The sequence below is a fragment of the Notolepis coatsorum genome (assembly GCF_963971535.1).
Source record: "Notolepis coatsorum genome assembly, chromosome: 5".
NCBI lineage: Eukaryota > Metazoa > Chordata > Actinopteri > Aulopiformes > Paralepididae > Notolepis > Notolepis coatsorum.
Window position 1 is genome coordinate 162830433 of NC_140169.1, and position 13858 is coordinate 162844290.

Below are 13858 nucleotides of genomic sequence, written 5' to 3' on the forward strand. Positions count from 1 at the left end.
AAGAAACGGACCTAGACGGATGTCAACTTTAAATAACTGATAAAACTGATAAATTGGGTCAACTTCAACTAACTGATAATTGTTAATCGTGTGAGTGAACTTAAAATTGTGTTAACTTCAACTAACCGATAATCGTTAATTGTGTGAGTGAACTAACGAGGGTGTTGAAAGCATTGGCACTAACAAAAATGAACTGTGCGTTAGAGGATTCTTTACATTTTTGGTTTTTATGTGATTTGGCTAAACAGTTAAAAGGTTAAGGTATTTGTACAATGTACGAAAAGTTTGATTGAGAAAATACTAACAAGAATATTGGGGATATAGAATCCCCAAACCGGGGAACTGTGGTGGATTTTCCCAAGCAAAATGTATAAATGTACAGGGCTGCCGTCCGCTACAGAGTCATTGCTGAACATGGTAACAGTGCATCACACATTTCTGATTCAAGCGGTGTCTCCAACCCCCCCTGGAGAGGAGGGGTGGAGGGGACACAGGTTGGATTAGCACAGAGTTGTAAAAGGACGATACTCAGGCAGTCTCTCTGCAATACTAAACACAGCCTAGGCCGGGGGACAGAGTCATTTAGCATATCAAAGGTCCCAAGATCCTGCTGGCAAGTTAAAAATAGATTCTGAATAGATATGATGTTGATTTATAGCCGGCTATAGTGAAACAGTCTCAATAGAACAATCAGGAACAGGAAGAAACACCCGCCAGGCGGAGTGGAAATACCCCAAGATCACCACCTACCCCCCTCTCTCTATGGTGGGGGAGACAAACACCTCAAACAGACGGTGGCCAGGTGGCTTACAAACTAGTCTCACAAACACTTGGACCATAGGACTCTTATGCTAGAGATGTAGTTAAATTGTACATTGGATCTGGGAAACTGGACAAGAGCTAAACAGTGAAGCTTTTATATTTTACCAAGAAATATGGAAGCGTCTTTGTTCCTTTCTAAGCAAGCAAAAAAGGATAAATACTTAGTGATAGGACTCAGAAAATGACACACATTTACCCTCAAGGATAGTCTTGTTAATCTTAAAACTATCAATAAAGAAACCCTTGTTTAGACACATTTCTGCCTAGCGGGCAAACTAAACTTCAGAAATATATAGTTTAACTATGAGCAAAAACAGAAGAATCTTCTAACAGCAATACACAGTCAGGCTATTAAAAGCCAACATATGCCTTATACGATATGCCTTAATAAGGACATATCCGGGTAGATAAGCTACAAAGGCTGCTACCTAGTTTCACCCAATCAGAAGTGTAGGTGGGCTACAAACGGCCGCCACACTGGTCCTCCAATTGGAAGCTCTCTCTCTCATAAAAAGGTCCGCCCTTCCTGACGTAATGCTGGGGGAGGAGTTAGTCTTTAAAGTGAGCGGTTCAGAGACAGAGAGAAACACAACAAGAAACAACACGACCAGAAGCTTGCTTTTCCCCTACTGGACGGAAGGACGACGACGCGTTGAGACGAGCACCAGCGAACCAACGGACAACGAGGAGGAGCCGAGAGAGATTCTTTTAATTTAAGTGAATTTTAGTCTGGAACCCACGGTCGATGGCACAGTATCGGGCATGATTGGGTTTCATTGCATTGTTTTTCATTCAAATCTTTTGTTATTAACGTTGGGATTCCATTAAAACCGGATTCTTACAATAACTTCCTCTCTGACTCCTCTTTTCAACCGCTGTCTCTTTGTCGTCGCTTTAAACCACTTAGCTGGTTTTTGAAAGTACATAGGGCTTTTAAGAGACACAATTCACAACGCAGAGTAGGTTTGTTCTGATCCATCAGAACAGAATATAGACCCTTTGTGACTTCACGTTCCGCAGCGGTACCTCTATTTCAGTCCGTTTACGTTCCGCAGCGGTACCTCTATTTCAGTCCGCTTACGTTCCCCAGCGGTACCTCTATTTCCGTCTGTTTACGTTCCCCAGCGGTACCTCTATTTCAGTCCGTTTACGTTCCCCAGCGGTACCTCTATTTCAGTCTGTTTACGTTCCGCAGCGGTACCTCTATTTCAGTCCGTTTACGTTCCCCAGCGGTACCTCTATTTCCGTAGTGTAGATGTGTTTGTTCACAACACCGAATTGTAGAATAAAGGACTTTTCAATATTTCCTGTTAGTATAAATAAAAATAAAAATAAATAGTTTCCTTGTCTTTTTTCTGTTACACTTACAAGTTTGCAGTTACGCCTACTACCCCTTCTGGGGCATAGGCCGTCAACAAGCGATCTCCAGGCATCTCTGTCTTGAGCCGTTCCCTCCAGTTGGTTCCAGGTCATCTTCATGGTCTTGGTGTCACTTACACTTACAAGGAAACTATAAAAGAAGGAAGGGTCATCGTCACGTCAAAATACCAGTGTTCTATTCTCTGCTTGGTGTCAGGACTTTGGTGCCAGTTCTTATTGAAGCCTGTATTAAAATTCTAAATATACCAGCTTTCTGAGGAAATATATACATCTATCAATATATCAAACGTTAGCTAGTTAACAAAGCAACAAATTGCCATTGATTCTGGTAATAATAACCTGTTTAAATGACGAAAAAAACGAAGAGACGGCCAATCCCATTCAACTCAACGTCGGCCGAACTGAACGTGCCCACACTTCGCACCAATGTGCATTTCACGGTGATGTGATGACCCTTCCTTCTTTTATAGATTCCTTGATCCTTATGAGTTCAGAAGTTCTGTTTATGATGATGATTGTTGTTGTTGTTGTACTACATCATAAGTAACATGAAGTTAAATCGACAACCAATATATATTTTTAGATTTTTAATAAAAATGTACAAACACAATTATTCAGACATACGCAACGTGAGCCAAAAGGTAGACCACAGTCAATCGAATATGGCACGGAGAAAAAGACGGCATTATTAATCAACAATTATACAACATTTTCCCAGTATAGATATCCGAAGATATCATTCATACAGCCTCCTGCTAAGGCTACCTGCTACGTCCAAAATGGACAAAGCAAACGCAAATATTCAGAGCATAGTTCACTTTTCAACAATTCATATAACAAAACATAGTAAACAATAGGTGTCGTCTCACTTCGACCAGAGACAGTCTGTAATGAAAGACTTCACTACGACAAGAGACGGTCTGTAATGAAAGACTTCACTATGACCAGAGACGGTCTGTAATGAAAGACTTCACTACGACCAGAGACGGTCTGTAATGAAACACTTCACTACGACCAGAGACGGTCTGTAATGAAAGACTTCACTACGACCAGAGACGGTCTGTAATGAAAGACTTCACTACGGCTGTCTCACTTGGAATATTTAGTGTCCGTAAAAAGCACTTGGCTCAAAGAGGTATAATAAGACGCATCAGTTAGGAAATGTAGGATGAACCTGAATTATGACTTTTATGTAGGAATAAACTTTTTCAAGTTGACACTTCATTCTGTCACACAGCCAACCCTGAACAAAATATCTCATCGTGAAGCACTTGCACGATAAAAAGGACTCTGAGGTAACATGATCTCATTGTGATGTCACAAGTGAGTAAGCTATAGTCACTAATTTCAAGTCGATGAAACTGTAATGTATTGTGTATTACAGTGGCTCGGAAGGTAGAGCAGTCATCTGGTAATCCGGAGGTTCCCGGTTAGATTCCCGCGGGGCAGCGTGTCGAAGTGTCCTTGAGCAAGAAACTTAAGCATCTAATTTCTCCCGACAAGCAGGTCGCCACCTTGCATGGTTGCCTCCGCCGTCCATGTGAGGAACAAATTGTGAAGCGCTTTGGATAAAAGCACTATATAATGCAGCATTTTATTTAATGTTTATTATTTATTTAATGTGTGAAAATTTTTTCATCGTTTCAGTTTCTTCAAAATTGTGTGTCTGTGTGTACTCTACAGTTTGTGTGTAAGTGAGTGTGTGTGTAAGTGAGTGTGTGTGTGTGCTCTACAGTTTGTGTGTAAGTGAGTGTGTGTGTGTGCTCTACAGTTTGTGTGTAAATTAGTGTGTGTGTGCGTGCAAACTTGTCTTTACGGCCACATCTTTATTATTTTATTACCGTTTTCTCATAACAACTTATTATTTCGTTATCTCGATGTAACAAAGTCCGTTTTTCCGAGAAAACGGACTTTGTTATATCGAGACAATGAAATAATAAGTCGTTATCACGAGAAAACGGCAATAAAGTAATCAATAAAGACGTGGCCGCTCTCGGCTTCCGGGCGTGTGTGCGTGCATGTCTGTAAGTATAGTTTTCTTTCCAAACGTATAATTGACGGTGATAACGTACGCTGCAGTTTGATAACATAACAGCAGACTGTATATATATTGTACATAAAGGTTTCGAAGAGTCCACTCCACTTTGGCTTCCCGGTCAAGATCTTCGGATGAGCGACAAGCATATTCTCATTTTATCCAGCTGTGGAGGACAAAGGAATTAAGTTCAGAGACACGACTTTAACATGATTAGGAATGTTTGGCCACTAAGGCCCCGTTTAGACGGAAACACTAGCAGGTGAATCCGCAAAAATATTTTTGCTGATGTGCCTTTCGTTTATACGGAAACAGCGTTTTTACGGGGTGAAACCGCAAAAAAGTGAGACTACCTTCCGGGGTGGAATTCCTAGAAACGCAAAAGCTTTGCGATCTCGTCTAAACTATCAAAACGTATAAATCTGTTAAAACGATGACGAAAGGGTTGTCACGGCTCTGGTCGCGCGTACTGCTTACGTCACAGGTAGCAGGTATGCGCCAGTAGCCGAGACGTAAACAAAGCAAGTATGTCTGACTTATATCAACGGAGATCACCTGAAGGCTACATTGGCAGTACTTTTAACCCTTTCACTGCCACACGACAGAAGGTTACCCCTTTACTATCACACAACCGGCTGTCGTGTGGCAGTGAAAGGGTTAAATACACAAGAATCTGTCCCGCGGCGTGAGACCCGTGAGTGGACCCACTGTCTGTGAGTGACTCTGCTTTGGTGCAATCACATTCCCCATCCACAGTCTGCGAATCAGAGGCAGAGTAGGGCGGGTCTTCACAGCACGTCATGTGGCATATGCGCCAATCGTGTGACAGCGGGTCTCCGTCGTTACAGCGTCGTCTGCACGGAGAATTCCACTCCAAAACGTAAAATTAAAAGTGAAACCGCAAGATGACTTTTGCGGTTTCTGTTCACAAAACGCTCGTCTAAACGGGGCCTAAGTGTGTCTGACTCTTAACCACCTTACTCATAGTATACATTCAGATTAAAATTCTTTATTGCCTATTTATTGTGTAACGTATAATATAACCGATAGGGCATACAGACCCTCATCTGCATTCTGCACCTTTGTTTACACTGTTTATTTTTCCTCATATTTTTATATTCATAGTTAATTATATTGTTTATACTATATATATACATTACATACATTATCTATGAGACTTACCTATTATCTATAAAGCTTACCTATTATCTATGAGGCTTACCTATTATCTATGAGACTTACCTATTATCTATGAGGCTTACCTATTATCTATGAGGCTTCCCTATTATCTATGAGGCTTACCTATTATCTATGAGGCTTACCTATTATCTATGAGGCTTACCTATTATCTATGAGGCTTACCTATTATCTATGAGACTTACCTATTATCTATGAGGCTTACCTATTATCTATGAGACTTACCTATGATCTACAAGACTTACCTATTATCTATGAGACTTACCTATTATATATGATGCTTACCTATTATATATGAGGCTTACCTATTATCTATGAGGCTTACCTATTATATATGAGGCTTACCTATTATCTATGAGGCTTACCTATTATCTATGAGACTTACCTATTATCTATAAAGCTTACCTATTATCTATAAAGCTTACCTATTATCTATGAGACTTACCTATTATCTATGAGGCTTACCTATTATCTATGAGGCTTACCTATTATCTATGAGGCTTACCTCTTATCTATGAGGCTTACCTATTATCTATGAGGCTTATCTATTATCTATGAGGCTTACCTCTTATCTATGAGACTTACCTATTATCTATGAGGCTTACCTATTATCTATGAGGCTTACCTATTATCTATGAGGCTTACCTATTATCTACTAGGCTTACCTATTATCTATGAGACTTACCTATTATCTATGAGGCTTACCTATTATCTATGAGGCTTACCTATTATCTATGATGCTTACCTGTTATCTACTAGGCTTACCTATTATCTATGAGACTTACCTATTATCTATAAAGCTTACCTATTATCTATGAGGCTTACCTATTATCTATGAGGCTTACCTATTATCTATGAGACTTACCTATTATCTATGAGGCTTACCTATTATGAGGCTTACCTATTATATATGAGGCTTACCTATTATATATGAGGCTTACCTATTATCTATGAGGCTTCCCTATTATCTATGAGGCTTACCTATTATGAGGCTTACCTATTATCTATGAGGCTTACCTATTATCTATGAGGCTTACCTATTATCTATGAGACTTACCTATTATCTATGAGGCTTACCTATTATCTATGAGACTTACCTATGATCTACAAGACTTACCTATTATCTATGAGACTTACCTATTATCTATAAAGCTTACCTATTATCTATGAGGCTTAGCTATTATATATGAGGCTTACCTATTATCTATGAGACTTACCTATTATCTATGAGACTTACCTATTATCTATGAGGCTTACCTATTATCTATGAGACTTACCTATTATCTATAAAGCTTACCTATTATCTATAAAGCTTACCTATTATCTATGAGACTTACCTATTATCTATGAGGCTTACCTATTATCTATGATGCTTACCTATTATCTATGAGGCTTACCTCTTATCTATGAGGCTTACCTATTATCTATGAGGCTTATCTATTATCTATGAGGCTTACCTATTATCTATGAGGCTTACCTATTATCTATGAGGCTTACCTATTATCTATGAGGCTTACCTATTATCTACTAGGCTTACCTATTATCTATGAGACTTACCTATTATCTATGAGGCTTACCTATTATCTATGAGGCTTACCTATTATCTATGAGGCTTACCTATTATCTACTAGGCTTACCTATTATCTATGAGACTTACCTATTATCTATAAAGCTTACCTATTATCTATGAGACTTACCTATTATCTATGAGACTTACCTATTATCTATGAGGCTTACCTATTATCTATGAGACTTACCTATTATCTATAAAGCTTACCTATTATCTATAAAGCTTACCTATTATCTATGAGACTTACCTATTATCTATGAGACTTACCTATTATCTATGAGGCTTACCTATTATCTATGAGGCTTACCTATTATCTATAAAGCTTACCTATTATCTATAAAGCTTACCTATTATCTATGAGACTTACCTATTATCTATGAGGCTTACCTATTATCTATGAGGCTTACCTATTATCTATGAGGCTTACCTATTATCTACTAGGCTTACCTATTATCTATGAGACTTACCTATTATCTATAAAGCTTACCTATTATCTATGAGACTTACCTATTATCTATGAGACTTACCTATTATCTATGAGACTTACCTATTATCTATGAGACTTACCTATTATCTATGAGACTTACCTATTATCTATGAGGCTTACCTATGATCTATGAGGCTTACCTATTATCTATGAGGCTTACCTCTTATCTATGAGGCTTACCTATTATCTATGAGGCTTATCTATTATCTATGAGGCTTACCTATTATCTATGAGGCTTACCTATTATCTATGAGGTTTACCTATTATCTATGAGGCTTACCTATTATCTACTAGGCTTACCTATTATCTATGAGACTTACCTATTATCTATGAGGCTTACCTATTATCTATGAGGCTTACCTATTATCTATGAGGCTTACCTATTATCTACTAGGCTTACCTATTATCTATGAGACTTACCTATTATCTATAAAGCTTACCTATTATCTATGAGACTTACCTATTATCTATGAGACTTACCTATTATCTATGAGGCTTACCTATTATCTATGAGACTTACCTATTATCTATAAAGCTTAGTTATTATCTATAAAGCTTACCTATTATCTATGAGACTTACCTATTATCTATGAGGCTTACCTATTATCTATGAGGCTTACCTATTATCTATGAGGCTTACCTATTATCTACTAGGCTTACCTATTATCTATGAGACTTACCTATTATCTATAAAGCTTACCTATTATCTATGAGACTTACCTATTATCTATGAGACTTACCTATTATCTATGAGACTTACCTATTATCTATGAGACTTACCTATTATCTATGAGACTTACCTATTATCTATGAGGCTTACCTATTATCTATGAGGCTTACCTATTATCTATAAAGCTTACCTATTATCTATAAAGCTTACCTATTATCTATGAGACTTACCTATTATCTATGAGGCTTACCTATTATCTATGAGGCTTACCTATTATCTATAAAGCTTACCTATTATCTACTAGGCTTACCTATTATCTATGAGACTTACCTATTATCTATAAAGCTTACCTATTATCTATGAGACTTACCTATTATCTATGAGACTTACCTATTATCTATGAGGCTTACCTATTATCTATGAGGCTTACCTATTATCTATGAGGCTTACCTATTATCTATGAGACTTACCTATTATCTATAAAGCTTACCTATTATCTATGAGACTTACCTATTATCTATGAGACTTACCTATTATCTATGAGGCTTACCTATTATCTATGAGGCTTACCTATTATCTATGAGGCTTACCTATTATCTACTAGGCTTACCTATTATCTATGAGACTTACCTATTATCTATAAAGCTTACCTATTATCTATGAGACTTACCTATTATCTATGAGACTTACCTATTATCTATGAGACTTACCTATTATCTATGAGACTTACCTATTCTAGACAGGATGACACACGTCTTCTTGCATTCGTCCTCCGTCTCGTATCGGTTCTCGTTCCCACCGCAGCCCCCGTACCAGAACTGTGCGCAGGCGTTGGCCTGTTTGTCGTAGTACCAGCGGATGGAGTAGTCTCGACAGGAGCCCTGGTCCAGGCCCAGGTTACAGCGGGGGCTGACGGGGCGAGGCTCTGACAGAAGGATGACATGCATACGTCATGATGAGAATGCCAGAGAATTAAAGATGGAACCTAACAGAAATGGTCCTGGGGGGCATATACTTAGCATTTAGCATTTTAAGATTAATATATTAGATTAGATTTAGATGATTGGATTATTAGATTATATATTGCATATATTTAGCATTTTAGCATTTCGTTTTTTTAGATTATATATTAGATTAGATTCAGATTATATATTGTAGGCCTAACTATATTAATTGTAGGGCACATCTGAGAGGGCATACACACCCTCATCTTGCACCTTGTTGCCCATATGTGCATGTCCAGAGTTAATTATATTGTATATTGTTTACACTGCCTTTTTATTCTATTTACATTTTTTACTTCTCCACTGTAATATAATTCTGTGACCTGTACCTGTATGTCTTCTACTACCTGTACCTCCCCTCCCCCATGCTGCTATGATGCCTGAATTTCCCCAAGGGGATCAATAAAGGAATATCTTATCTTATCTTGTAGGTCTGAGGATTCTTAGGCTCCGTTCACACTGCAGACAAAGGTGTCCCACATCTGATTTCTTTGCTCATATGTGACTCAGATCAGATTTCTTCACAGTGTGAACAGCACCAATCACACTTTCATATGTGGCCGGGCGACACAGCCTAGGTGATGAATAGGCACTTTTAATGAGTTTATTTAGAGATTTTTTTTTTTTATTTAGCTTCTAGTGACAATACAAACCACAATTACAATACAGAACTTTAAGGGCGTTTTCCCAAAAATGATTTTTTATGCGTTTTTCTTACACGTAATAAATTAAATATCCATTTCCCCTAGCACCTACACACACCATACTTTCCACATGTCTTCCTATCTATACCCTGCTTCTTTTTACAGAGGGGTTTGTTGATATATCATTCATAGCCTGATTTTTTTTATCTACTTTTTCTCCCATTTTTCTATTTTTCTCCCATCCCAATTTCGTATCGTCCAATTCTACCCTCCCCTGTCTCGAACGCTGTTAGGCCATGCCTCCCACAAGCCGGCTGCAATGTGGACGAAGCCTTACATCACGTGTCCCCTCCGGTACTCGAAGAAGCAGCCGTCGCATCTTTTCACCTGCACAGCGCGATCTCTCAGCGTCGGGGGTCTGCGTGGGAGGGACACGCCGCCCTCGTCGCTTCCTGATTCTACTGCGCAGGCGCACCAACCAACCTGTAGGAGTCGCTGTCCACAACGTCCGATCCCCACCCATCAGCTTCCCACCCCCTAATACTGCCAATTGTATTAGTATATGAACGACCAGCCAAGCTGATAGCAATGCAGAGAGCTGGGCTCGAACCCAGCGTCTCCTGCATTGGTGGTGAGCGCCTTGCCCATTGCACCACCTAGCCGCCATTCATAGCCTCATTTATAGTACATTTATACCAAAAATCCTGGCGACAGTGAGAAGTGGTTCACTCACCCTCCGGCGCTGCAGTACTCCCCACAGGGAGCTGCCGCTGACTGGACGCAGAGGAGTTCTCCCTCGCGGGCAGCGCGGACGTGTTCTCCCTCACGACAGCCACAGTGTTGCCTCCGCGGGAGCCCCCCGCCCGGGCGCCAAAGTCTAGAACTTCACCCTCGTTATCCTCTTCCTCCTGGTTTGCAACGACAGCACAAAAACAACATCAAACGAGTATCCCCCCCCCCCCCGTTGAACTATATTACAAGCTTTCCGATAAGTGATGTTTTCAAACCTCATTATCTACATTTACATTTAGTCATTCAGCTGAACGCTTTTGTCCAAAGCGACTTTACTTATAAGTTGTGTACAACATGTCAGCAGGAAGGAAGGGTACAACTCTGGCAGCTAAGGGTCAGTGAGATTGTTTGTCAAACTGTTGAACTTGAGTGCTACAGTATTGAGTGCATAGTAGTATAGACATATTAGCATAGTAGGTAGTATACTATACACTATTACCTAGCATAGTAGGTAATAGTATAGACATATTAGCATAGTAGGTAGTAGTATAGACATATTAGCATAGTAGGTAGTAATATATACATATTAGCATAGTAGGTAGTAGTATAGACATATTAGCATAGTAGGTAGTAATATATACATATTAGCATAGTAGGTAGTAGTATAGACATATTAGCATAGTAGGTAGTAGTATAGACATATTAGCATAGTAGGTAGTAGTATAGACATATTAGCATAGTAGGTAGTAGTATAGACATATTAGCATAGTAGGTAGTAATATATACATATTAGCATAGTAGGTAGTAGTATAAACATATTAGCATAGTAGGTAGTAGTATAGACATATTAGCATAGTAGGTAGTAGTATAGACATATTAGCATAGTAGGTAGTGGTATAGACATATTAGCATAGTAGGTAGTAGTATAGACTGTGTGTTCTGTTCTGAGTGTTCTGTGTGTTCTGTTCTGTCTGTTCTATCTGTGTTGTTCTGTGTGTTCTTCGGGATGGTCCTGCTCGTGCACAGGACGGGGGGAGGGGAAGGGTAGTTGGGGGGAGGAGGGGAGTGAGAAGGTAAATCTGGTACATGCTAACAAATATCAACAATCTCTCTCCAGAATCACTGACTGAATTAACGGTGCACCGCACAGTATGTGGGCTCCTCATTGGCTGGATCCAGCCCCTCCATTTGGTGTAAGCCACGCCCACTTCTGCATTCCCCCCCCTTCAAATTCAGTCCTGGTGATTTATCGGCAGGAGTGTAAAGTACTTGTACTTCGTTACAATACTTAAGTTCTGTTTTTGGGGATTTGTACTTTACTCAAGTATTATTAGGTTTGTATACTTGTACTTTTACTCAATTACATTTCAGAAAAAGAAAAAAAACATACTTTTTACTCCTTACATTTAAAATGCAGACCTACAAAGTACAAAGTACAAATCTCACAGGTCCAACTATTTTAATTCGTATATTTGTTTCTCTGGCCAAACTGCGTCTATGCCAAATACAACGCAGTTCGGTTTCCGGGTTCCTCTGATTGGCCACTAAGCCCACGTGACCGCGGCTTAGTGAAGCAGAAGAGCCAGCGAGGCGACGCGAGGCGACGCGAGGCGGTGGTTTCAGCAGCAGCGGCCGTCTTCTTCCGAGGCGGCTCGTTCTTATTAATCCCTAATGTCATGTATGTTGTGTATGTCATAAATGTCGATATGAATTGAAAATGGGGGACTCTGATGTAAACAAGACGAAAGTCTTTCTCTGGTCTGCATCCCCTTAACAATTTTCATTCATTCATTTCTCCCCCACTACTCCCAAAAGTAACACTAAATAGATAAAGTACAACAACGCCAGACTCAAGAAACTGTGTTCCCATTGGATGTGTTCTCATAAACAATGTTTGTTTACACTGCACACGACACTCGAGGCTGCATGGGTGTAATCTCTCCTCTAGCTATATCAAAGAGGTTGCGTTCAGGAATCGACGTTGTGATGTCCTACGGATCTTCCTCTCTAAAAGCCCCACGCAATACAGCATGTCTTGAATGTTCAGGCAGGAATTCACCGCAAGAAAATGTGTTGCTAATCTTTGTTCAGTACAATATGATAGGAAAAATAAGCTACATCTGGAATGAATAAAGTGATTTTTTTTAACTGTCAAGGGTACCAGCGTCTTTGTATCCAGTAGCGCAACTAATATCCATATCAGTTACATCATCCAAGGTATTGTTACTCAATGTTTGTGAGCGTGGTTTGGAGATATTCACAGTAATTGTTAATTCAGTAAAGTAGTCAGATCTACTCTTTATTGAAGGTACTGATATGATATGATTCTACGATTAATACTACAAATGTAATGGTCCTCAATGAGTATAACAATTACACAAAACATTAGCTTTATATTAGCCTTTCTGAAAGAAGAAATGGTTTCTTTATACATAGTCCTATATATATAATTTGAAATAAAAAAATACCATGTTCCTTAGTCCTGTATTATGATCAAACAATTACACAAAAATGCATCCTATATAGACTCATATGCCAAAACATTCAGAAATACCCAAATGATGCAAGTTTGTTTTTTTATGACATGTACAACTACAAGCTTTTAAGAACACTGACATAACCGCTGAATATCACTGAAATCCAAGTTAATGTATATCTTAGAAGTTCTTTGTTTCATCGTACAAACAGCCAAAGCTGTCATGTATGTTGTGTATGTCATAAATGTCGATATGAATTGAAAATGGGGGACCCTGATGTAAACAAGACAAACGTCTTTCTCTGGTCTGCATCCCCTTAACAATTGTGTGTATTGCGCCAAAGGGAACACAGTTTCTTGAGTCTGGCGTTGTTGTACTTTATCTATTTAGTGTTACTTTTGGGAGTAGTGGGGGAGAAATTAATGAATGAATGAAAACTTTATTTAACAGATTGCAGAATGGTACAATACAGTACGGCGCAATACACACAATTGTTAAAGGGGAACTATTTTACTATTTCTTTCACTATTTGGGCACTTTTACACAATTCCTGTGGGTTTATGGAACACCTCTGTAATTTTTTTTTTTTTTAATTCATTGTTTTGTATTTCTAATCAAGTCCTCAAAAACAGCATTTTTCTACCTCAAGATCTTAAGCTGTTTTGAGCCTGGGCTACAACCACTGTGGGAATTGTGTGGAAACTCAGCTGATTATCATGCAGCGGTGTCTCTCTGACATCACAAATCAGCACATTTTCAGATGACTCAGTTCAGTGAGGGTGAATATTGTGAGAGGAGAATTGGAAGAATGCGCCAATATGAGAATTAGAGACATAGATC

General features: G+C 38.9%; 1 protein-coding gene across 1 annotated transcript in view; it reads right to left on the minus strand.

Annotated features, from left to right (window-relative positions):
* Positions 1–443: 443 nt before the first annotated feature.
* col28a2a (collagen, type XXVIII, alpha 2a) overlaps positions 444–13858 on the minus strand; it is a gene marked incomplete at its 3' end in the record, with an annotated part of 142147 nt that continues 128732 nt past the window's right edge. Inside the window, 3 exon segments of the mRNA XM_084314357.1 lie at positions 444–466; positions 8892–9086; positions 10543–10717. Coding sequence (XP_084170483.1) covers positions 444–466; positions 8892–9086; positions 10543–10717 — 393 coding nt within the window.